Here is a 26,827-nt window from a genome sequence, read left to right as displayed (position 1 = left end):
GGTTTGTTTTTTTTTTTGTTTTTGTTTTTGTTTTTTTTTTAAGATTTTATTTATTCATGAGAGACACAAAGAGAGAGAGGCAGAGACACAAGCAGGCTCCATGCAGGGAGCCAGATGTGGGACCCGATCCTGGGTCTCCAGGATCAGGCCCTGGGCCAAGAGTGGCGCCAACCCACTGAGCCACCCAGGCTGCCCTTCATGAGTCTTTTGATCTTAATTCCATTTATGCATTTCTAACAGACTGATCTTTCTTATTTAGCTGCTTGCAATTCAGAATCCTTGCTACTATTAGTTGCAGTTTTGTTTTCCATCCCTTACCTTTGATTCTCTGTGCATGGCTTTCATTTCTATATTGCTTAGTGGAGACTGATTTTTCTCCACAGTTGAAAAATATGGCCATCAGTAGTCCCCCATTATTTCCTGCTTCTAATTAAACTTGATGTGATTATCTAATTAAAAACAAAACTTGTTATAATAAGTCTCTTGAATTTGTATAGGATTTTTTAAAACACTTTTTTTTTAACTTTTATTTATTCATGAGAGACACAGAGAGAGATGCAGAGACACAGCGGAGGGAGAAGCAACCACCCCCGTCCCACCCCACCCCCACTCCCCGCTCAAAGGAGCCTGATGCGGGACTTGATTCCAGGATCATGCCCTGAGCCAAAGGCAGACGCTCAACCGCCGAGCTGCCCAGGCATCCCTAAAACGCTTTTGTATACACTATTTTCCATAATTAAGAGAGACTTAATATTTTTTCCTGCCTCAATTTTGCTTACCCAGGGTTACCTGACTGTTCACTGGTAAAGCCAGAACTTTATTTTGTTTTTCAATTTCATACCTCTTGCTTTTTCCCACTGTTCCGGGTTGTCTTATATTGGAAAGTGCAGGCATAGCTTAGTAAGAATGTATGAGTCTGGAATCAGATTGCCCAAGTTTTAACTGGTTCTTTCACTGCCTAGCTGTGTGACTTTGGAGAAATGACTTTTCTGCGTCACTCAGCTTTTTCCCATCAGTAAAGTATGAGCAATAATAGTACCTATTTCTTGGGTCTGTCTGTTGTATTATCTGTTTTTTTCCATGCATATAAAGGATTTCAAATAGTACTTGGCACCGTGGTAGATGCTAATGGTGTGGTATAGACTATAGAATTTTTCAGAACAGGGATCTGTGCCTGAGACTTAGCAGTAAGTTAGAGATGGAGTTTGATTAGATCTAGAAGAATGTAGAATTTAGATGGATGGTAGAGTGGGGAAGGCATTCTTAAAGGAGTTTCATGAGAAAATTTCAAAAGCAAGAGTTGACATTCTTTTTGGGAACTAAAAGGAGCCTGGGTCTAACTGCATTCATGGAAGGCTTTGAAGTGGGTTGAGGCATTAGGACCTGACACTTGATCTTTTGAGTAACACCTAAAGTTGACCTTTGTAGATGTATTGACCTAATGGTGGTATGCATTATGAAAACAGAAAGCACAGTGCCGAGAAGGGGTGGCGTGGTGCCTAAAGTTATAACAGTGATGAAAGAATGGGCCAATCTGAGAAATTTTGAAGCAGTTGGTAAATAATGGTTTTACTGAAAGATAGAGGAGTGATAGAACTCTGATTTCAAAAAGCCCAGGACAAAAGGGTATGCTAGCATAAAGATTGCTGAGAAAACAGAAATGTTAAAGAAGGGAACCGATTTAACTGATCACTCATTCTGGGAGCATCTGAACCTCAGTTAAGAAGTTCTCTTCACCTGGGGTGTCATTGTTTTACTGAAGCTGCATAATCTCCCATTGGAAACCAGTTTTTTTTTTTTTTTTAAGATTTTATTTATTCACGAGAGACAGAAAAAGACACAGACTGAGGGAGAAGCAGGCTCCCTGCAGGGAGCGGGATGTGGGACTCAGCCCTGGGGCCAGGATCTCACCCTGAGCCAAGCCCTGGGGCCAGGATCTCACCCTGAGCCAAAGGCAGATGCTCGACTGCTCAACTGCTGAGCCACCCAGGCATCCCTGGAAACCAGTTTTTTTGTTTTTGTTTTTTTTTGTAAAGATTTTTATTTATTTATTCATGAGAGAGACACAGAGGGAGAGAGGCAGAGACACAGGCAGAGGGAGAAGTAGACTCCATACAGGGAGTCTGACGTGGGACCCAGGTCTCCCAGGTCTCCAGGATCACACCCTGGGCTGAAGGTAGCACCAAACCGCTGAGCCACCCAGGCTACCCAGGAAACCAGTTTTTAAGCCTTCTGTCTTACAGAGCAACTAATAGAAAAAGTGTTTGGCAGTTAAATCACTCCCTCAACTGTGTTCCCAAAACTCTATGCACGTACTTCAACCTTGAACTTTACCATGCTTTATGATAATTATTGTGTATTCATCATCTCTTAAATTCCTAGAGTTTAGTGACCAGGTCTCTGTATTTATTCCTGTAAAACTATAAAAAATACTCAGTAAATGTTTATGGGATGAAGGACTTTGTGTCTCTATGTGTTTTGGGCATGGCATAAATCATACTCATCCTGAAGGGAATAGGAATAGCACTGGCTTAGAAATATTTTCATTGTGATATTTTTTTTAATTGGAAGTTTCTTCATTTGGATTGTCAGGGATGTACAAGATTTGTTAAGATAGTTCCCACTCTTTAGCATCCTGTTGGAACATGGGATTCCCTCTGTTCTTCCCTAAGCATATAGATGATGTCATTAATTCTAGTGTGGGGATGCCTGGGTGGCTCAGCAGTTGAGCATCTGCCTTTGACTGAGGGCGGTGAGATCCTGTCCCACATCGGGCTCCTGCAGAGAGCCTGCTTCTCCCTCTGCCTATGTCTCTGCCTCTCTCTCTCGGTTTCTCATGAATAAATAAATAAAATCTTTTTTTTTTTTAAATCTTAAAAAAACAACTCTAGTGTCAGCTCAGCCTGTAATACCTCAGTGGTTAGATACAAATTGAAAATTTCTCTCCATAGAAAAATATCAAACCTCAGTGAAGCATCTATGATAGTTTGGCCTTTAACTGTTCTGCCCCTCAGTGGGCTATTCCAATTATCTTTTTTCTGCCTATGAAGCAACTAACCAACTAACTCATGCTGTTCTGCTGATTGAGTGCTATTCTAGCAACTCTTGAGAGTTATGACAGAACAAACCTCCAGACTTTCAGATTATGATTCACCCTTTCTTCAGATGGCCTATTGTTGGCCTGAATGTACAGCTTTCCATTTGATTGTCGTGTTCCATGCTGTACTTCCCTTTAAGCCCTGGGTCAGCTTTAATGATTTGTCCCTGCACCCACCTCTCGGTTTACTGCTCCTTGACAGGACAGTCTTGGACTTGTTCTTATGTACGTTGTTTGCTTGTTTTAAAGATTATTTATTTATTTATTTATTTATTTATTTATTTGATTTTATTTATTCATGAGAGACACAGAGAGAGGGGCAGAGACACAGGCAGAGGGAGAAGCAGGCTCCATGCAGAGAGCCCAATGCAGGACTTGATCCCGGGTCTCCAGGATCAGGCCCTGGACCGAAAGTGGCACTAAACCACTGAACCACCCCAGGCTGCCCTAAAGATTTTATTTTTAATTAATCTCCACCCAACATGGTGCTTGAACTTACAGTCTAGAGGTTAAGAGTTTCAGACTCTTTCAACTGAGCCAGCCAGGCCACCCATCTTATGTTTTTAATGATACTCCGTTTCTTCTTTCCGCTTTTTGGTTTTGATGACCTACTAGCCTGGTTTGTTTCAAACTGTAACCCCCTTAAGAGAGAGACACTATGTTTAAGAACAACCAATTTTGGGGAAGGCTGGGTGGCTCAGTGATTGAGCATTTGCCTTCATCTCAGGGCATGATCCTGGAGTCCCTGGTTCAAGTCCCACATTGAGCTCCCTGCATGGAGCCTGCTTCTCCTCCCTCTACCAGTGTCTCTACCTCTCTCTCTCTGTGTCTCTGGTGAATAAATAAAATCTTAAAAAAGAGAAAAGAACAACCAATTTTCTTTTCCAGGGAATTGTTTTATTAGACTAACCTCAGATACTAGTTTGTGGAAAATGACTCTGTTGTTTTTTGTCACTGTGTTACTAACTTTTTAAAAAAATCTAGGAATTTTGCCTCAGAATTCTAGAGTTGGGTGGGAATTTAAACATACCCATGCTTTGCTCGATTACATAGTTTGGTTGCCATTGTGGTTGATGGAAATAAATGGAAGGTGTTTGGAGTGTCCTGAAGTTCGGAAATTGGTTCTGTGTGGTACATAGTTCTGTGTATCTGGGTAAGGACTTCTTTGCTCAAGGAAAAAGTACCACTTGTTTTAGGGATGCCAATACTTTATTTTATTGTCCATTTTAATAAAGTACTACATATAATAAAAATCAGAACTTTAGTTCAGGAAATTACCCTGGACTTTTTTCTTTAAATCTCTCCTTCATTGATATATTTATCGCTATTCTTTTGTTTTCTCTGCAGGCCTCAGCTGTTGAAGAATGCTCTGCAGAGAGCAGTAGAGAGAGGCCAGTTAGAACAAATAACTGGCAAAGGTGCTTCTGGGACATTCCAGGTTAGAGGCTGAAAAGGATTATAGAGAAGTGGTTCTCAGAAGTTTTGGTTGCAGGACCTCTTTTATACTCTAAAAATTTTTTGAGGACCCCAAGAGGTTTTTTTTTTTGTTTGTTTGTTTTTTTAATGTGGGTTATACCTATCAATATTTACCATGATAGAAATTAAAACTGAGGGAAATTTTAAATATTCATTTATTTAAAACTTTTTCACATTAGCATAAGTAACTTTTTTTTGTGAAAAATAACTATATTTTCCAAAACAAAATTGAATCAGAAGAGGGGTACTGTTTATTAAAATGTTACTAGTCTTTGATGTCTTGCTTAAGAGAAGACAGCTGGTATCTGTTGAACACATTTTGGGTTACATCTATGAAGAAAATGTACCACACACAAAATTATAGTTAGACAAGTGTGGAATATTTTATAAGATAATTTTCAAATAGTTGTGGATATTATTCCTTACTACTATACAAAAACTCAACAGATGATCATTTAAAAAAATTTTTTTTTATTTATTAGAGACAGCTGTTAAGTGTGGAAGGGGTGGAAGGAGAGGGACAGGCAGACCTAGCAGAGTTCAGAACCTGACCCAAGGCTGTCTCACCACCCTGAGATCATGACTTGAGCCGAAATCAAGAGTCAGAACACATGATAATTTTTTAAGTAGCTTTATTGAAGTATTGTTTATATACCATAAAATATTCTTTTTAAGTTACAGTTTATAATTCAATGATTCTTAGTAAACTTGCAGAATTGTATAACCATCACCACAATCTAGTTTTAGAACATTTTCATCATCCAGAAAGATCTCTTGTGCCCGTTTGTAGTCTCCCCATTCTCATCCTTAGCCACCTACTAATTGACTTTCTCTTTCTATAGATTTGCCTTTTCTACACATTTCATATAGGTAGAGTCATACAACATGTGTGGTCTTTTGTGTCTGGCTTCTTTCACTTAGCATACTCTTGTTTGAGCCTTGTCTGTTGCCGCATGAATCAGTGCTTTCATTCCTTTGTACTGTCGCATAGTATTACATTATGTGAATCTAACATTTATTTATTCACAAGTTGATGAAAATTGGGCTTATTTCTACTTTACTCTTAGGAATAATGTTGCCTATGAACATTTACATCCAATCTTTGTGCAGATACGTATTTTTTATTTCTCATGGGTATATAACTAGGAGTGTGGTCTCGCTGGACTGTAGGGTAAATTTATGTTGTAAGAAACTACCAGACTGGCTGCATCATTTTACACTCCTAGCAACAAAGTGTAAGGGTTCTAGTTCCTCTATGTCTTTGCAAACACTTGTTACTGTCTTTTCAAAATTCTATTCATACTGGTGGATATAGAGTGCTATTTCATTGTGGTTTGGGTTGACATTTCCCTAATGATTGCTGATGTTTACCATCTTTTCATGTGTTTAGTGAACATTTGTTTATTCTTTTCTGGTAAAATGTCTATTTAACTCCTTTTCCTGTTTTTAAAGTTGGATTATTTGTCTCTTATTGAGATATAAAAGTTATGTAACTAGATAAAAGTTCTTCACAAGATAAATGATTTGCAAATATGTTCTCCTAATCTGTGGCTTATACTTTCACTTTCTTAGTGGTATCTTTTGAAAAAGTGTAAAAGTATTTAATTTTAATGAAGTCCAGTTTATCATTTTTTTAAAAGATTTTATTTATTCATGAGAGACACACAGAGAGAGAGGAGTAGAGACACAGGCAGAGGGAGAAGCAGGCTCCATGCAGGGATTCCGATGTGGGACTCCTTTCCGGTTCTCCCGGGATCACCCCCTGAGGCCAAAGGCAGACGCCCAACCGCTGAGCCACCCAGGCATCCCCAGTTTAAAATTTCTTAAAAATTGCTCCTGCTTTTGGTGTTATAGTTAATAAATCAAAGCCTAACTTATGACCACAAGATTTTTAGGGTTTTTTTAGAAGTATTTTTTTTTTATATAGTTTAGCTTTTACAGTGAGGTCTATCCATTTTGAGTTTTTTTTTATTTTTTTATTTATTTATGATAGAGGGGGGGGGCGCAGAGACATAGGCAGAGGGAGAAGCAGGCTCCATGCACCGGGAGCCCGATGTGGGATTTGATCCTGGGTCTCTAGGATCGCGCCCTGGGCCAAAGGCAGGCGCCAAACCGCTGCGCCACCCAGGGATCCCCCATTTTGAGTTTTGTTTGTGGTATGAGGTAAGGATATAAATTCATGTTCTTGCATGTGGATACCAAATTGTCCCAACATTATTGAAAGACTGCCCTTTCCCTGCTGAATTGCCTTGGTATCTTTATTTAAAAAGAAAAAAAAGAAAAAAAACAATTGACCATAAGTATTAAGGGCTTATTGCTGGACTCTTGATTTTGTTCCATTGATCTATATGTGAATTTTTTTTAAAAGATTTTATTTATTTATTCATGAGAGACACACGGGGCCGGGGCGGTGGGGGTCAGAGACATAGAGGGAGAAGCAGGCTTCCCGCAAGGAGCCTGATACGGGATTTGATCCTAGATCCCAGGATCACGCCCTGAGCTGAAGGCAGACACTCAACCGCTGAACTACTCAGGCATCCCTCTATATGTGAATTCTTAGGTCAAGATCACACTGTTTTGATGACTAACTGAAACTTTGCAGTAAATTTTCAAACTGGGAAGTGTTAAAATGTAATTTTAAAAAAAAATGTTTTGATTATTCTGGGTCTTGGGCATTTCCCATATGAATTTTAGGATCCATTTGTCAGTTTTCACAAAAAAGCCAGCTAGGATTTTGGTAGAGATTGCATTGAACCTGTGTATCAATTTGGGAAGAATCATTTTTTATAGTGCTGAGTTTTCTAGTTCATAAATACTGTTTCTTTATTTAGATCTTTAACTTCTCTCAGCAGCATTTGTAGTTTTCAGGATAAAGGTCTTACATTTCTTTCGTTAAGTTTATCCCTAAGTATTTTATTCTTTTTCCATGTTATTGTGAATGGAAATCGTTTCATTTTTAGATATTCCTAGCCTAGGAAACACAACTGATTTGTCTACTGATTTTATATTGATTCAATTTTGCTGAACTCATTTACTAGTTCTAGGAGTTTTTTTGTAGGCTTCTTAGGATTTTTAGTGGCTTCTCTAGGATTTTCTATATACAGTGTCATATCGTTTGCATATAAAGACCATTTTACTTCTACCTTTCCAACCTGGATGGATGTTTTGTTTTGCTTTTTTCTTGCCTAATTGCACTGGTTAGAACCTCTAGTACACTGATGAGAGCAGACATCCTCATCTTGTTCCCCATCTTAAAGGGAAAACATCAAGTCAGCTGTAGGTTTTTCATAGATGCCTCTTATCAGGTGGAGAAAATATTTTCCTTTATTACTTGTTTGTTGGGAGTTTTTATTATGAACAGCTATTGGTTTTGTCGGATGATTTTTCTGTCTCTTGAGATGATCCTGTGGTTTTTGTCCTTTATTCTGTTAATATGGTATATACATTAATTGATTTTGTGGTAATTCTTTAAAGATTAGTTGTCATGTGTAACCTGAGACCGTATCAGTGAACTTTTTGTACTCATGCCTTAAAATTTTTGGTCTTAAACTTTGAGTGGATCTTTTAACCATGTGTAATTTCATAACATGGTCATTTGGAAAATAGTGGTTCACTGAATTATGCAGATTATTAAAATACCACATTTCATCAAACAATAACAAAAGTAACATTAATGTCACCCACTGGCCTCATCAGAGCAGTGTTTAAGTACTAGGAAATTACCAAGCTCACCATGGTGTAAATACAAATGTTCTATGATTTACATTTTTTCTTGAAAATTTGAATTTTATACTTGGCAACAAATACAGTTAGTTTTCCTTGAAGGGAGAGGCTTATTTAATACATTTCCAAGAAAATGTCTACCAGATGCCCAAGTCTGAGTAACTATAGTTTATCTATTAGTTGTTCCTTCAAGGAAAAGGGAATGTTCATGAATAATGTAGCTGGTTCTGCTCACAACTCAATCACTCAGGTGCTTTTCCTTGAGACCCACCATCATACCTCTACTATATCAGCTGACATGCTTTATGTGTTCTTCCCATCTCATCCCATAAAATATCAAAAAAGAAATCCACTGGCATTGAGATTTAATGAAATAATTTTGACTACTTCATCAAGGACATTCCTAAGGAAAATGGACTTTTTTCTTTTTAATCACAAGTGGATAGCAATAGAGAATACAGTAACTAGTAACTGCTGGTACATTTTTGTGTCTCCTCCTTGATTTACACTAAGGTGGCAGCAGTTTTCACCATTGCTTTTCTACCGTTAGTGCAAATGTTACCACAGTGAGAAAGGCACATCACATCTTAATATTATTATGAAAATAGTTTTGACCTTGCAGATCCTCTGAAAGAGTCTCAGGAACTCCAGAGGGTTTACGGATCACTCTAAGAATCTCTAGACTATACCTGAGTTTGTCCTTTTACCCTTTTGTTTATCGGTTCTGATCTTTCTTCCCCATCCTTTTATCCTTGGAATATGCTATGTAATTTTCTGTTGTATGATATACCCTGCATATTTATCAAGCTTTTTTGTTGTTGTTTTCCTTACAAGATTAAAAAAGTTGTTATTTTTGTAACTATTACGTTTTTCAGATTGAGACAAAGGGAAGTATTCTCAAAAGTGTCTTATTTTTGGGGGGCGTAACAAGTTAACTTGCTTATTGGAGTAGAGCTGTCACTCTGTGTGAGTTAGTGTAGCTGTTGCTGTTTTAGGTTGGATAGAGGGGTAATTGGAAAGAAGAAATATCCTTAGGAGGGTTGGGACTCCTCAGTTTGATTGAATACCTGATGAGTGGGAAGAGAAAGTCCCTAACCTGACAATTTATTGTAAAACATATCTGTGCTAATGCAGGAACTCCGACCCACCTGGTGCAGAGGAGTCTTGTCTTGACCTGCTTTGGGAGAGTGTTGTCTTGATGCTTTTCTCTTCCTCCTTGGAAAACAGCTGAAGAAATCAGGGGAGAAACCCCTGCTTGGTGGAAGCCTGATGGAATATGCAATCTTGTCTGCCATTGCTGCCATGAATGAGCCGAAGACCTGTTCCACCACTGCTCTGAAGAAGTATGTCCTGGAGAACCACCCAGGGACCAATTCTAACTATCAAAGTAAGACTCAGAGTTGTGTGCATTAACTGGGATCAGAGGAATTATCTTGTGAAAGACTTTAGAGCTCATGCTATTAATGACAAGGCATTAACTACTGACTGTGAAAACCAAGAGGGGACAACAACTTGACAAATTTCTTATATATAGAAAGAAAAACAAATGATCAAGGTTCATCCTTAATTTACAATGTCTACTGAAGAGCAGGATTTGGTTGTACTTTGCTGTAAAGGTTTTTCTCCTATATGTTTTTACTGTAATTTAGATAAGTCTTTTGGTTCAGAGCATTCTCAGGTATAATAGCTTTTTGCCTTTCTGAATGTTTACCAAAACATCTAATTTCACCTTGAAACCGAGCTGGTGTTTTAAAACACGGCTTGTGTTATTTCTCATTGCCTTAAGCCCTAAAACAGAAAATACTTTTATTTAGTAAAGTGTATTTACCCTATAAGGTGGTGATTTGAGATGAAAAACCTCAGCCTAACAGCTCTGTCACATGCGGATTAGTGAGGCTGGCTATTTTCTCAGTGGACTACTAGAATAGACAGAGTGGTGTAGGGTAAGGAATGTGGAAAATAAGTAACAAAATGCAAACTGGACTGTATAACTTTAATTTGAAAGTCTTACTATTGACTTTTAGCATACATGCAGTATGAATTTTTTAATGTTATGAGAGATTGCTTTCTGATAATTTTTTTCATGTTACAAAACAGCTCTATGTGCCTTTTTTTTTTTTTAATCTGTTCTTAAGATATGTATTGTGTTCAGTGTGCATATTCACCCTTATAGACCGTTTCGTGATTTTCCCTTTTGGTTGAATATTAGAAGAGAAGGTGAAGGTGGTTATTAACATTTCAGTTTCACTGATACCGCAGCTATGTTTTGGACACTGAATCATCGTAAGATGTAGTTTTGATGAGTCTTTGTATGAAAGATGAGAATTGGTGAGGCCTTTAGAAGCCATGGTATTGTTCTGTTACTGTTTGCTGATTCATGAGAAATCGGTTTTGTTGATATTCTGCTAGATGATTTTCCTAGTACAAAGGGGTATTCAGTGGATGTTTCAATGAATGGAGAGGAGAGATTTAGTTTTAGGTTGGCTGTTAATCATTTAGTTGCCACTGTAGGGCTGGTCACCACTCTGGGCTCTTGTTTTCCCTCCTGTGAAATGAGGAACTTAAATGGTCTCTAAAGTCTCTTGCCGTGACAATTTAATAACTCTTTTCAAATTTATGGATGTTTAATTGTTAAATGAATTATCAATCACTTTGACCACAAAGAATTCCCTTTGCACATGTCAACTAGTATCTGACAGGACAGTAAATTAATGTATAACTGATTGTGGTTGAGGTAATTATCAAATTGAATAAATCACTTTCTTCATTTCTGAATTTTTTGTTCAGTGCATTTGCTGAAGAAAACTCTGCAGAAATGTGAAAAGAATGGGTGGATGGAACAGATATCTGGCAAAGGATTCAGTGGCACCTTCCAGCTCTGTTTTCCCTATTATCCCAGGTAAGCAGCTGGCCCATAATGTGAAGTGTTGATCATTGTAAAATTTAAAATCTGATTTTAGGTTACAGGCTTGGGTTTCATGTACTAACTTACTACTGTTGTTATACTTGAAGATAAAGACTGATTTTAGGTTACAGGCTTGGGTTTCATGTATTAACTTACAACTGTTATTATACTTGAAGATAAAGACTACTTAAGGCAATGTTGCTTTTCTGTTTTGGGTTTTTTTTTTTCTTTTTAAGTTTTATTTATTTATTTTTGAGAGAGCGCATGGAGCAGGAGGGGAGAGGGAGAGAGAAATCTCAAGCAGACTCCACAATGAGCATGGAACTTGACACAGGCTCTCATGACCCCTGAGATCATGACCAGAGCCAAGAATTAGATGCCTAACTGACTGAGCCACCCAGGCACCCCTAACTAAGGCAGTATCATTTATAGAGTGAGAGCTTTTCATGTAGGAATGGGGGATTTTGACTAGAGCTTACTGTCAGCCATCAGTTCCTAAAATCAAGCATTGAATTCTATGAGACCGTTGGCCATTTTTATATTCATTCCTTTTTTATTACGTGAATGATAATGACAAAAAGATTATTAGAGGATTAGATATGTTTTAATTGTCCGTCATTCAAGGAGGGAAAGCATTGGCTGTTTCCAAGAATCCTAATCTATCTTCTCCATACTATAGAAACAGGGAGGGCCATTTCCTTGAAAACCTCTTATATCTATAGTTTATTACTGAACTAAAAAATATATTGAGCACCTCCTGTGGGCCAAGCATTATCCTATGTACCCATGCAATGGCCTTCTTATTCTTTGATTTCTGGTAAAGTTCCATGACCTGATAGCACTAAAACCCTATTTTAGCAAAAGTATAGTGTAGTTTCTTATATTGTACCTTGTACACAAGCCTAGGTGTTATTTGGTTACATGTTATTTGAATTTTTCAAATTCTTAAAGCCAAATACATAAAGTGTTAAAATTTAAGGACTTATTGATCAATGGGATCAATATTTCTATCAGTAAGGGGAAAGAAAATTAGAAAATACTTATGAATTTCTCTAAAACTTAGAAGAGATTCAGCCTTTACATTATTTTGAGGCTTTTTGCCAATATCATGAGGGCAAAAAATGTATACTCCTCTGCAGACTGTTTGCTGCCTTATAGACAATTCACTGCTTTATATTCAGTGGCAAGTACAGTGCTGGACACACATCAAGAGCTTAAATAATTATTTATTAAGTAAATGAGTAAAAATTGGTTTTTTTAAATGGCAGGAGGAAGGGAAAGAATTATGGTCTGGGACTTTTATAGATTTGTTACAACTTTGTGTGTTCAAAATAGATTAAACTGTAACCTGATAGGGCAGCCCAGGTGGCTCAGCTGTTTAGGGTGGATCAGCTGTTTATTTTTATTTTTTTTAAAGATTTTATTTATTTATTCATGATAGTTACACAGAGAGAGAGAGAGAGAGAGAGGCAAAGACACAGGCAGAGGGAGAAGCAGGCTCCATGCAGGGAGCCCGACATGGGATTCGATCCCGGGTCTCCAGGATCGCGCCCTGGGCCAAAGGCAGGCACCAAACCGCTGCGCCACCCAGGGATCCCTGGATCAGCTGTTTAGCACCACCTTCTTCCCAGGGCGTGATCCTGGAGACCCGAGATCGAGTCCCACAGCAGGCTCCCTGCATGGAGCCTGCTTCTCCCTCTGCCCGTGTCTCTGCCTCTGTGTCTGTGTGTGTCTCTCTCATGAATAAATAAATAAAATATTTTTAAAAAAATAGACCTGTAACCTGATACTTGTAACATAGTATTTAGGGAGGGCAGGCAGATGTGGAATGTCCAGGAAAGAGCAGCTAGGTTCACATTTTTCCCCTGTCTTATATGGGACTTCTCTTTTACCTAAGTTTTCTTTTTTCTTTTCATAGCCCAGGAGTTCTATTTCCAAAGAAAGAGCTAGATGACTCAAGAGATGAGGATGAAGAGGAGGATGACTCCTCAGAAGAAGACTCTGATGACGAAGAGCCTCCACCTAAGAGGAGGTATGGATGTGTGGGAGGCCTTTCTACCTTAGAGCTAAAAATGGCAGTAATAGTAATCGTGTCTTAACAACTCAGGATCCTTCTCAGAAAGTTATTTGTGTAACATTTGAACTTGTCTTCTTGAAAATTCAGGGACTTTGAATTTAGGAAGCCCTGTGAATATATAATTTGCCATTTGGTCTGTTTGGCTATCCATAGTTTGTTATTCAAAGAAAAATAATGCCATATTTTCTTAGGAAAAACATGAGTTATGTGTAGACTTTCATGAATTGGTTGAATTTTTACACAGTTTTAGTAAAGACTCTAATCACATTCCTATTCTTTACCTAGGTGACTTTTACCTACACTAGATCTTTTCTGGCAAAGTATCTGGTCATCCTGGCAAAGTGAATCTCTCCAGTACTAAGTCATAGCCTTTGCTCTTTGGTTCTCACAGGTTGCAGAAGAAAACCCCAGCCAAGTCATCGGTAAAGGCTGCATCTGTGAAGCAGAGAGGGTCCAAGCCTGCACCTAAAGTCCCAGCTGCCCAGCGGGGAAAAGCTAGGCCCCTGCCCAAGAAAGCCCCTCCCAAGGCCAAAACTCCTGCCAAGAAAGCCAGACCCTCATCCTCAGTCATCAAGAAACCTAGTGGTGGCTCTTCAAAGAAGCCTGCAGCCAGTGTGAGAAAGGAAGTGAAGTTGCCCAGCAAGGGCAAAGCCACCATGAAGAAATCTTTCAAAGCAAAAAAGTAAATTTTATAGGAAAAAAAGGGTATCATGATAAAATTCAGAATCTTATTTTCTAAGGTCAGTGTGCATTTGTTTTAGTTTTGATGCTTTTAAAATTACATTTTTTTTCCTCCCCCATGAACACTGTGGGGAGGGAATATAAATAAACCAATTTAGGCATTTGTTAGCTTTAGGTGCTGTTCTTGGTGCCTGCCCCTTCCCTCAGTCATTTTAATTTCTTCGATAACTCCGGTTTTCCTGAACTGTATAATCTACATTTGTCATTTTTTTCTCCCTCCACCCCAACCGTCTTTCTTTTTTTATGGTCAGCTTTGGCTTTTTTGTTTTTTTTTTTTTCCTTCCAGCTTTATATAAACAGCTGCAGAGATTTTTATATTTGTAGAAAGCATCAAGGATAGGATGCTGGTCAGGTGCTGGAAGTAAACAAGAGGCAGTATATATAGCACTGACTGAATTGTAAAGCCTTCTGCCTGGAGACTTCAGTTATAGCTATATAATAATTAATCTTATTTATAAAACCACTCCACTAACCCTTTTCTCTCCAACTGTATAATTACAGAGACATCTTAGCTTTGGGAATAAGCCAAAAAACGTTATAATTTCATTAGGTTCTGAAGACCTATAACTCCTTTGGGCCACTTTCACATTGGTCAGTTTCCCCAGTATTTTTCACTGGCCCAGGGCATTGCGTTCTCTCAACCGCAAGCACAAATTCCCTCCACCACTTGATTTTTGAAGGGGAAATACAGGAATATATTGAATTTGTGAATTCCGGTGTCACCTGTGTTACCAAAAACCAAAACATACGAAATCTCCGTGATCAAATGTTTAAATATATTTTTTAATATTTGGAGCATGAGTTGTCATTTCCAGTTTGCCTTTTTTATAAGGAAATGTTGGAGAATTACATCATTGCTAATGTAGAAATGTTAAGTGGAAAAACACACAATTTCCTAAAATAAACTAAATTCCAGATCATCTGTGGGTTTTTTTCCCCCTCCTTTCTTTCCATAGCACTTTTGATATCAAGTAAGTGGCTTCCTTTCTGAGATATTTTAAAAGAAAAGAAAAAAAAAAGCAAATGAAGCCCAACTACCTAACCCTTTCTCATTTGTATTTCTTTTAGTATTGTGCAGTTGTGTTAAATAGTATTAGCTTTCTACTTGGGAAGTACTGATTTCCAGTTATCATTTATCTTCCCTGTGGCACTTGACATTTTAATTGTCTTAAACTTTTTGGTGTATACCTTCTGGCCCCTTTGAGTGCTGCCAGAGGCAAAAGACGTTTTGTTTCATTCATTCCACTTGCATTGTCTCCTGGGATCTCATCTGCAGCCCAGATGATGTGGGCTGGGAAATGGACTTGAGAAGATTGGCTTGAAGTAGATCCTTAATCATGTGTGATCCCATCATGAGCTCATTGGAATTTGTGTTGCATGTAAGGCAATCTTTCCTGTTGTAAATCTTCCTTTTTTTATGTACATATATTTTGAAAAATATGAATAAACATGAAATTTTAAAGCTGCTGAACTGTAGCTTATATTTAAAAAATTCTAGTGTATCCTTAGAAGTAGCTAGGGATCCCTGGGTGGCTCGGTGGTTTAGCGCCTGCCTTCGGCCCAGGGCATGATCCTGGAGTCCCAGGATCGAGTCCCACGTTGGGCTCCCTGCGTGGAGCCTGCTTCTCCCACTGCCTGTGTCTCTGCCTCTTTCTCTCTGTGTCTCTCATGAATAAATAAATAAATAATATTAAAAAAAAAAAAAAAAGAAGTAGCTAAGGTGCAGTCACTTGAGTCTTTTCTACCCCTTGGAATAGCTGCCATTCATTTTCCTTTTTATTTTCAGTTTTTAAATTTCTTTAAATTAAAAACAAAATTATAGATTTTATTTATGAATAATCTTTACACCCAGTGTGGGGCTTGAATTCACAACCCCGCAAGAGTGCAGCTCTACTGACTGAGCCAGCCAGGGGCCCCCATCTTCCTTTTTAAATACAAGCTCCAGTTTATTTGCTTTTGAATACTTTATATGGATGGTATATGATGTTTCTAGGTATATTGAACCTGATTGTTTAATGAACAAGAGGTTTTAAAAAATCATTTTGCGTTTTACAATAAGGTCCTTGTTTTCAAGATCATAGATTCCAGTTTTTTATGTTTTTAATGTTAAGATATATCCTTGGATTAGAGAAAAAAAATACAGCACTGCCAAAGGATTGATAAACCCTACAGATCTAATCTTAGAAAGTAATTCTCTTTTCTGTTATGCTATTTGGCAGGTAATATATTATGGTGTTGGGTACCTGTGCTAAGAATTTGTCTACTCTTCTGAGGTCAAAAATTGGAGGATTTTGTGGTTTTCTTTGTTTTACAGTACCACTTTTAAAACGATACCCTGAACAATCACCTGGTAGCTATATTGTACATCAGGTGCTCCAGCATAGGGTAAAATGTTTGGACCAGATCATTTGAGATCCTTTCCAACTCTGACATTGTGTTAATTGTACAAAGTTTAGGTAAGGACAAAATTGTCCTTGCTTCAGAATCATGTAAAGGGAAAAGACAAGATGTTCACTACACTCTTGAGTGAAAATCCCCACCATCAAAGACATGCACCTTACTTATGTTAAGATAAAGGAATGTTTGGTTTTTTTCTCCCTTCCAGGCATTCTAAAGGAGGAGAACACATATATTTTACTTCCATGTTACAGAAAGGAAAACAGCAAACTCAAGAGGTAATCCCAGCAAGTTCCAGCATGGATCAGTGGCTTCAGTACTCTCTGTTAGTGACTTACTGAGTTTAGTTACAGTGTTTCATGCATTCTTAATCCACCTACAAACTACCTTTGGTAAATGAATCTCAGAAAGTACTGGGAGAGAGATTGTCAGCTGCTTAACCTACAAAATGAAAAAGAAGAGCTACCATTGCAAAATCGTGGAGACCTTTCCTTAGTAATATGATAAAAGTACTCAATACAGATTCTAACCATCCACACAGACTTAATGAAAAGAAGCCTGGTCCCGTATAAATCTTAGAAAACAGATCTATGTTTTAATCATGTCTTTGGGTATAATTAACCAGAAAATAACATGAAACGAGCTAGTTAATATACCAGTACCTTTAACATTTTCCCCATCATTCTTAAAAAGTTTGTCAGCCCCACTCTAGGTTTGCTAACCTCTTTTTGTACTTATTGTAAAGAACCTGTGAAATTATTCTTGCTCAGGCCGTGATAACTCTTGCCATCCTGATGGATCAGGAGAAAGAGGTGAAGCCAGCCATATTCATGAAATGCTGTATTTAGTCAACTAAGAAAAACTTAAAACTTAGGATTATTGTTGAGATTTCTCATCTTTGATAACCTGCAAAATCATGTTAACGATTTTATTTCTCTCTGGGGTAAGCAAAAATTCTAACTTTGTCTATGGCAAGAAATTCTGTTCTTAATTGGAAAAAAGATCATTTTTAAGCTATTCCCCAGAGGTTCTGATTGACTTTACTTCCCAGCATGCAGAGTTTGTTTTGCATTTTCATGGTAGAACAAATGGCCACTCAGTTCTACAGAGCTGAAGCTAAAGAACCATAACTGTTGAAGCTCTTGGTTTAGGAATTGCTTGAAAATACTGTGCCTAGAAGCCATAAGAGATCACTAACCGATATCCCTCAGCTGCAGTGAATTTGCCTTTTTTAAGAAACTAATTTCTAACTTTTTTCCTATATTATTTTCTTTTATTATTTTCCATAAGATTCTTCACTGGTTTTTCTGCTGGAGAAATTTTCTACCTTTGATCATTTAAATTTATTAGCCTAGTCTGAATTGTTCCTAAGCAGTTTTGTCAACAACTGGTATGTCAGAGGCAGCTTCGAAAGGTACCTTCTAAGTCATTTTCCTCAAAAATGGCAATTTTCTCTCTTGATACTGTACATAAATGTGTAATCAACGCTATTTGGTATTAAATCTGTTTAACAAAGAGACCTTTCTTTATGGTGCCTTGAATGTTCGATTAAGTGTAGTTTTAAATTCGACCTGTTACCATAAATAAGAATAATGACAATCATAGCAAACACTAGTTGAGTTTCTTCTACAAGTCAGTCTCTGTACATACATTATCTCATTAATCCTTGGAACCCTATGAGATGGTGATTGTGTATTATCCCATTACAGAAGGGAAAAACTAAGGTACAAAATGTGGTTCAGAAACTTGCCCCAGGTCATAGTAAATGCAAAGCCAGAATTAAACCCAGTCTCTCTGAATGCAGAGCTGTCTCTGTCTGTTCTGCTCTGTTGTCTCCCCTTGCTGGTTCTTCAGCCTTCTGAATTCTCTTACCCTGCAGCTCAGTGATTCTGTGTTCTGTTCATGGCAAACAAAGGACTTTAGAGAAGATTTGGAAGTGAGATGAAACTGTTACATTTGCTTCTAGAGGTTTGCTTAAGGTTTTTTGTTTTTTTTTTTTTAAGATTTTATTTATTTATTCATGAGAGACACAGAGAGCGAGAGGCAGAGACACAGGCAGAGAGAGAGGCAGGCTCCAGACAGGGAGCCCGATGTGGGACTCAATCCCGGGACTCCAGGATCACGCTCTGGGCCAAAGGCAGACACCCAGCTGATGAGCCACCTAGGCATCTCGCTTAAGAAGTTTGATAAGAACTATTACAATTAGATCTTGGATCACTAGGGAAAGTTGCCTAGACTGCCCTAAGTTGTGTTTTGGATACTGTAAGTACAGTACTTGGTCATTTTCAAATCCTAGCCTTGGGATACTTTTCTGGTTTCCTCCTGGTTTACTTAACACAGGCCAGTTCTTTCGGTTTCCCCGGTATGGATGCTCGTGAGAGCATTTCCTCCAGGAGCTTCAGCTTCTGTGAGAACTTTGACATTGCTCAGGAAGCGTCTGTCCCACTCTATCAGCCATAAACTTGTACTTGAAGAGGCCTACCAACAGCAGTGCCAAAAGGGGGACTACTTGACAACTGAATCTTTTGGACCAGGTATCTGCTGAGTAATCATGAGCTGGAATGTTAGTAATCCTCGCTTTTAATACTCATGATTCTGAGAGAAACCTCGTCACCTGGGCTCCCCTGCTGTCTCTGTCTGCTTTGTTTGCCCCCAATACCAATAGATGCTCTTTCCTAAAACCCAGAGAGTTCATTACACAGAGATCAAGGGTCACATGCTCTTCCAACAGAGCCATCCAGGACCCCAGTTTTTTTTATTGTTTTTTAGCTCCATTGAATACTATTACCAGCTTCTTTAGGTAGTATTTGCTATTACCTGCCTTTCTTTACTTTCCAAAATGTATCCTGAACTCCCCTAATTCTTCTGTCTCTGGCAGCAAGGTCTCTAAGTGTTTCTGGAGAACGGTCCTCTTCAGACCTATACTTTTCAGTTGGGAAGGTACTAGGAACCATTCCTTGTTCCCCGTGCAGACAGGGTACAGGTAGCAAGATAAAGTGCCTATTTCTAGGGCATCCGTTTTTTATTCCACAGTATTGGGAGGGGTGCCACTATGTTAATGGTAACATTGAAACAAATAGAAGGAAGTGCAAAGTCCACAATAGTTAATAGGGTAAATCAAGATTTCTAGAAGTAAAGCAGCAGCAGCACTTTGGGCTCTACCAGGTGATCTTCAGGGGGAGTGGCCATTCACCCTTCTCTGGAAGCATAAGCACTGTCCTAACTGGGACCCTCCAACAGGTGCCTACAGTCTGTATCCCATTTGGAACTAATGGTGCAACCTCAGGCAAGTCACTTCACCTTCTGGTTCTCAACAGGAAAAGTGGTAACATTTCTCTGATCCTGTAACCTCTACACTTTGCCAAACCAGAATACATGGGAAGAGGAATCTATCTGGCCACATAGTGTTGTGGTCCTCCACTTTTTGAAGGAATCTTAATCATTGTATTGAGTTGGCTTGGGCTGCCGTAACAAAGTAGCACAGACCAGGTTGCTTAAACAACAGCCGTTTGTCTAGCAGGTCTGTGGTGTTGCCCAAGATGAACGTGTCAACAGGGCTAACTTTCTGAGAGCCCAGGGAAGATCTGTTCCAGCCCTCTCTTCTGGGCTTATGGATGGATGGATGGCTGTCTTCCTGTGTGTCTTCACCTCGTGTTCCCTCTGTACATGTCTGCGTCTGAATTTCCTCCTATAAGGACCCTGTGATATTGGATGAGTGACCCTAATGACCTCATTTTAAGTTACCTTTTTACAGACCTATGCTTTGACTAACAGTCACATTCTGAGGCAGTAGGGGCTAGTAGTTGAACAATGAGGGATTAAGGGAGAGGATACAATTCAGCTCAAAACATGTCTCTGTTTTGTTGTTTAAATATTTTATTTGAGAGAAAGAGCATGAGCAGGGGGTAAAGGGAGAGGAAGAAGCATACTCCCCACTGAGCAGGGAGCCCAACATGGGGCTTGATCCAGGACCTCGAGATCATGACCTGAGCCCAAGGCAGACGCTTGAGCAACTGAGCCACCCAAGCACCCTTTGTTGTTTTTTAATTTTTTTAAAAAGATTTTATTTATTCATGAGAGACACAGAGAGCGGGGGGTGGGGGGTGGGCACAGAGACACAGGCAGAGGGAGAAGCAAGCTCCATGCAGGCAGCCTGATGTGGGATTCAATCCCGGGTCTCCAGGATCATGCCCTGGGCTGAAGGCAGGCGCTAAACCTCTGAGCCACCCGGGCTGCCCTTGTTTTTTAATTTGTGTTCTAGGTCAATTACTTTGGGAGAGTGCAATATTGAGGGTACATTGCAGGGACAGCCATTAGGACTCACCTCAGAAAATGGAATAATGGTGCTCAAGGTTGGAAAGTAACTCTCAGCATGGGGAGGTGTTGCCGAGCAAACAGAGGGAAGCTTGTGCGGTGAAAACCAGGTGTGGAGGAGCTGCTGGGCCAGGCCTGCTGCAGGCTCACCGCCTCGGTGATCAGATTTGAAATGACGTGGTGTTACTTCCCACTCACATTCATCAGCTGGCAACTCCAGTTAAGATTCTAGGATTTTAGAGGAAAGGGGAGCTTGTAAGAGCAAGCTCACACCTATAGTTCAGTAAATGTCATTGACTCATCAGGAAATAACCATGACCCAGCTGTGAGCCCCAACATGTCCAGGGCTCATGAACCCAGCACCCTAGATTGCCTTTTTTTTGTCATTTCTTGCTCTGCTGAATATAGGTAATTCCTCTGGGCTTCCTGCAGAAGTGAGTCATAAATCCAATGGTTGAAGTTCTACCCTGATGGCTCTGGGAGCTGTGTTGTCATGAATGTAGGATTAGACTCATGGGGCGGATGAGGATGCAGCAGTGGCCCGTTTTATGCTGCTGTCCCGCACGGAACTAGGTTGGCTCGCCCCGGAGATGGCTGACACCCACGAAGTCTGTTTCCTTTGATGCAAACGTCAGCTTTGACATCTAACATACCTTTAGTAAGGCTTCGTGCACAGTAGAAGCATGGAGTTTTTATGCTTTTAGTGGAATTAGATCACCTGGATTTGGAAACCTGGGAGAATGGCTCAGATTAGCAGTTACATCACTTTGATAAATAAAAATGAAGAATGAACTTCAAATTTATAACTGCATTTTTTTAAAGATTTTATTTATTCATGAGAGACACACACAGAGAGAGGCAAACACACAAGCAGAGGGAGAAGCAGGCCCCACACAGGGAGCCTGACGTGGGACTCGATCCCGGGTCTCCAGGATCACGCCCAGGGCTAAAGGTGGCACTTAACCACTGAGCCACCCTGCATTTTGTTTTGAAACACTTTATCCCTGAGTAGGGATGAAGACCAGTAAAAGGGAGATCCTCCAGTCAGCAGCCAATGTAACATATTTCACATATTATCTTTGCAGATCTGTGGCGTTTTGTTGTTAATCTCCGTATCTCTGGGACCTAGCACAGTGTCTGCCACTGAGACTTTGGCCTGTCCCCTTATCCTGAGAAAGGCTTAGAAAGCAGAATTCTCTCTTGCCTATGTCACCAAGATTTTAATTCCCTGGTCTTGTTTCATTTTGACCTGAAACAAATTACTGTCCCTATTTTAAAAAGTGTAGGATCCAAATTAATTCTATGCATCAGAAACTTGTTAGAGCCCGTAGTGAATACAACTGTATTGCTTTCTCTGAAGAGTCAAAGAGGGACTGCGAACCTAGTAATTGGCAAGTCTTCTCTTTTTAAAATTCACACACCAAGCTCCACACTCAGCACAGAGTGCTTGAGACTCTCCCTCTCCCTCTGTCCCTCTACTTTTCTCTCTCAGATAAACAATATTTCTAAAAAAAATGTTTAAAAAATAAAAATAAAATTTTTTTTAAGATTTTGAGAGAGGGAGAGAGAGCACAAGGGGGACAGAGGCAGAGGGAGAAGCAGGCTCCCTGCCGAATAGAGAGCCCAATGTTGGGCTTTATCTCAGGACCTTGTGATCATGACCTGAGCTGAAGGCAGATGCTTATTAGCTGACAGCCACCAGGCGCCCCTCAAATACATAATCCTAAAAAAAAAAATTCAGGGACGCCTGGGTGGCTTAGTGGTTGAGCATCTGCCTTTGGCTCAGGTAGTGATCCCGAGGCGAGGGATTGAGTCCCACAGCAGGCTCCCAGGAGGCAAGAGGAGCCTGCTTCTCCCTGTGCCTATGTTTCTGCCTCTGTCTCTCATGTATAAAAATCTTAAAAAAAAAAACTCACTTGTTTTTAAAAACTAGTTAGAATTAACCCTTTAATTTTTGTGTACCCTGAGCTTCATATATTGGTATTTCCAAAAAAGCAACCAGCAAACCATCTAGATCTTTCTCCTCACTGGACTCAAGGCCATCTCATGGTTTCAGTGAAGAGTTTCCTAGAGCCCTTGATACGGGGAACTCACTTAACACCTGCCATTCAGTCATATACAAAAGAAACAAGGATAAAGGCAAAGTCTAACATCAGCTAGTATTAATTATCGAGTGTCTCACTTACTGTGGGTCAGGTACTGTGCCAAGCACTTTGCCCACATAACTCATCCTGACGTCGCTATGAGTCAGGTGTTAGTGACACTTAACAGATGAGGCATTCTAGATTAAAGTGATTAAGGTGTTTGCCCAAGGTCCTACATCTAGTAAGATTTTGTGCCCAAATTTGGGAGCAAGCCTCTAACCATTACACCCCCTTGCTGCCTCTGGAAGAGCATGCCCATGCTCTGAGACCAAGGGAATGGCCAGCACACAGGTGTGGCTCAGACCAGCCTCCTCCAGAACTCACCTGAGGCTCGAGGCCCCTAGACCCTGTTTTTCTGCCTCGCTCACCCCTGTCGGGGTGCTCCCCCACTGGACCCGAGCGCCCGTGTCTTATTTTCCGAGGAGTGGTGCGTGCGCAATTTCTGGTGTTTCCTCTCTGCGGAACTCACACTTCCATACACCACCTGAATCGGGTTTGCAGGGTATTTTTTTTGGGGGGGGGGGCACCTACAAGATGCCCGGTCTGATGGGAACAAAAGTGCTTTCCAGTTCAAAGCTGGGTCTGCACACCAGTCTCCCCCACCTAAGCGGATTTGCGAGCAGGCCGAAGGAGAGGGACACGGTCCACGTGCAGTGTGACCGACGTTCACGCCGAGCTGGGCAGACGCGAGGGCCCCTCCTATGGGACGAGGAAGAGGGTGCGTGATACCCACTACCTACTGAGGGCGAGGGGCGGAAGGTGACCCTGGCCCAGTTGTCCCGGAGGTCCTGGAGGCCACGGGGGCTGGGTCCTGAGTGCATCCACTCCCTCGTCGCGACGACAGTCACTGAACGAAGCAGGCTCTGTCCTGCGCACTGGGGATGGAGGCCCCTCCTGGTCAGAGCCGCCTGCACTCCGATAAGAGGCCTGGTCTCCAACGTGGTCCCGTAAGCGAGAGTCACGAGGGCTCTGCAGGGGGTGGAGGAGGCACCGGTGGTCTGGGAAGGCTTCCCGGAGGAGGAGCTGCTCGAGGCGCCGCTTGGAGGAGGAGGAGCTAGCCAGGGGGCCAGAGGGGAAGGTCTCCTCAAAGAGGGAGACGTCGGCGAGGCCCTGAGCGCTCAGACCCCTCAGCCCGGAGAGACGGGCCCGCGGGGGGCAGGCGCGACCCCTCAGGCCCTTTAAGGCGGAGCTCCGGGGCGCGAGCCGGCGGGGGCGGAGCCAGGACCCCTCGCGGCCGCTGATTGGGCGGCGCGCCCGAGCGGAGCCGCTCCGCGGGCGGCGATTGGTGGGCCCGGGCGGGCGCCGCCGCCAGGTGATACGGGGTGCTGGTTCCCGCGGCCACGTGGGGGGCGCGCGGGCGGGGGTGCGGGGGGTGCGGGGGGTGCCGGGGGGCGGGCGGCGGGGACGCGCAGGGCGCTCCGGGGGAGCAGCGCCGAGCTGCGGCGGCGGGACTCGGGCCGCGGCGGCCGCGGTGAGTGAGCGCGGGGGAGCGGGGCCGGGGCCGGGGCTGGAGGGTCGCGGGGAGGGGGGCTGGGTCCCCGGGCGCAGGGCGGGCGGGGGGGGGGGCTGGGGGGAGCGTCTCGGCCGCTTCCCTCCGCCGCCGCCGTCACCTCCGCCGTCCCTCCGCCAGCGTCCTGCCTCGCTCGCCCCGCGGTCGGCCCGGGGACTTTCTCTGCCCAGAGCGCTGTCCGCCCCCAGGAATGACAGGAAGAGCAGGATGACGACCCGCGCGGGCGCGCTCCGTGCCGCCCGGGCGCCCTCCCCGCTTAATCTGGAAGGCAGCGCTTTCCGCTCCATGTCGTCTGTTTGGAGAGGCCACCCTCGACCTCTCTGCATTAAACACCCCCCCCCCCACACACACACACACATACATCACATTTCCTCCTCACCCCACTGCGTTTTTCTCCAAATCGCTTAAGTCCCTTGTGATGCTGATTCTCAGCACGGTCCCCCTGACCCTGCTTGCGCGCTCCCCGAGGACAGGGACTTTGTTTTTGTTCACCGGGCACATGGTTGGCACTTGGAATATTTTCAGAAGGAGCAGATAAATGAGCAACCCTAGGAGGCAGCTGCTATTACCGTCCCCACTTTACAGGTGAGGAAATGGAGGCTGAGGAGTTAAGGGACTTGTCGCGGGCAGGAGTGTGTCCGGTCTGCGGGTGGAGGGATGGAGGGGGGCTTCTTCTGTATGACTGATCCAAAGGTAGTGGAGGTGATGCAGGTGACCAGAGTGGCTCAGGCCGCCCCAGACCATCTGGACAGGGAGACAGACTGAGAAAGCAGCTATTTTGCTGATAAGATCAGCCCTCAGCACCTGAGGTGTTCAGGGTAGAGGGGACTCACCACACTGCCATGGGGGACACCCTGCTTACTTGGGAGGGGGGCGTGAGCCGAAGGACACTGCCATGGCCTAGGGGAACAAGCTCCAGAGCCCCAGGTTTGCTTCCCAGCTCTCCCTTATGCTGTGTGACCTTGGGCAAGTGGCTTCACCCCTCTGAGCCACCCTTTGCTAAGCCCAGAGTTCAGACTGAGTGGTCTCCCGGGATGCTCTGAAGATGCCTCCTCCCCCCATGACTCAACTCAGCAGAGTGCTTCTGTCCTTGACCCTCGTAAGGCAAGTCAACCCATCCAGTACCCTGTCTCTAAGCAGGACCACCTGGAAATTCTCAGAGGAGCAAAAGAAGAGCCCCGGCCTCATTCCAAAGGAGTCCCCCTAGAAAGGTGCTGGCCCAGCCAGGCTGCTGCATAAAAACCTTGGAAAAAACAAGTGTGCTCCAAAATAAGTGGGTGTTTGCACCCAGAACGGGTAAGCAGGTCTGGGGTTAGGGTGAGCCTGGTAAACCTCACTGGTCCCTTGGGTGGCCCCCAAACCCAGGCTTGGGGCTGAAATGCACTGGGAGGGAGGGAGAGGAAGAGAGAAGCTTCCAGTTTCCCGGGGGATTGGGAAAGGATCAGGTGATGATGGCAGGGACAGTGGAGTGTCCCAAGGAAAGCTGCCGCTCTGGATCTGGAGGGAGGAGGCAGGAGGCGGTTCGCAGCCCTGGACACAGCTGCCTCGGCATGTGGGCATGTGCGAGAGTGAACGTGAGTGTGCCAGAGACCCGTGTGCCTCTTTGCTGTCTTAGCACCTTAGTGTCTGAGGGGCTGTGTCAGCACCGGCAGGATGGGAAACGTGCTCCTGGTCTCTCCCCCCTCCTGTCCCTCCTCTATCTCTATCTTGTATTGTCTTCGCATCTCTGTTCCCACTTCCGCTGACTGCCTTTCATCCTCTCCTCTTTCCCTCTCTCCCTCTTGCCCTGTTTTTGTTTTGGTCTTTGCCTCCTCTGTGTCCCACCACCTGTGGGTCCAGGGCATCTGAGCCCATAAAGTGACCATGAAATCAAAAGTTGAGTTCCCTGGAAGCCCAGTCTCCGTGCCTGAACAGCGGCCACAGAGCTTTTGCGCCCGCTACACATCTAGCTTTGTTGTATTGAAACATCATATGGACAGTAGGTAATGGACATGATGTGAAAATGATCAGGATTAAAAAGTGGAGGGTGTGAGGCTAGAAAAGCAGGAGGAGAGAGGGTACAGGAGGGAGGGACCAGAGGCCGTCAAGGGGACCGTGCAGCCTTTATTTCTGGCTCTCCTACCCACCCCCCACCCCCCACCCCCGGGAAAGTGACATAGTGGGTTGTTGCCCACAGACTGTAGTGGTGGCTGCTGCTGCCCCCACCCTGGCTGAGCTGGGACTGGAGGTCTGGGCGGGCAGGGGTAGGGGCTGCTCCCCAGCTCCTGGCGCGGGGAGTGTCGGTTTCCAAGCATCTGCATGAAGGTGCGTAGAGCCCACCCCGGAAGCCCCCATTTCCTACCCAGAGCCCCATACCTGCTTTCTCCTGGTGGAATTGTGGCTCCCAGGCAGGTCTCTCCTGCCGCCTCGCTGTCCTCCCAGGCTCCCTCCTGGATAGCAGGCC

The 26,827-nt window shown here is 42.6% G+C and overlaps 1 protein-coding gene across 9 annotated transcripts in view; it reads left to right on the top strand.

Moving 5' to 3' along the window:
• The window catches only part of HP1BP3 (heterochromatin protein 1 binding protein 3), a 42,344-nt gene extending 24,413 nt beyond the window's left edge, over window positions 1-17,931 (top strand). For 7 of the 9 annotated variants that reach the window (XM_055331533.1, XM_055331531.1, XM_055331526.1 and 4 more), the window contains 5 exons: window positions 4,445-4,535; window positions 9,524-9,683; window positions 11,084-11,195; window positions 13,120-13,233; window positions 13,670-15,486. In XM_055331533.1, the coding sequence (XP_055187508.1) occupies window positions 4,445-4,535; window positions 9,524-9,683; window positions 11,084-11,195; window positions 13,120-13,233; window positions 13,670-13,964 (772 nt within the window). In that variant the 3' untranslated portion in view covers window positions 13,965-15,486. Of the gene's footprint in view, window positions 1-4,444; window positions 4,536-9,430; window positions 9,684-11,083; window positions 11,196-13,119; window positions 13,234-13,669; window positions 15,487-16,624 lie in introns of those variants that run through there. The other 2 variants (XR_008665257.1, XM_055331534.1) reach the window with 2 other exon arrangements.
• Window positions 17,932-26,827: the final 8,896 nt, after the last annotated feature.

This window comes from Nyctereutes procyonoides, unplaced genomic scaffold (genome assembly GCF_905146905.1).
Source record: "Nyctereutes procyonoides isolate TBG_1078 unplaced genomic scaffold, NYPRO_anot_genome, whole genome shotgun sequence".
NCBI classification, from domain to species: domain Eukaryota; kingdom Metazoa; phylum Chordata; class Mammalia; order Carnivora; family Canidae; genus Nyctereutes; species Nyctereutes procyonoides.
The sequence above is the reverse complement of the archived record's forward strand: the minus strand, read 5'-3'. Positions and strand labels throughout refer to the sequence as shown.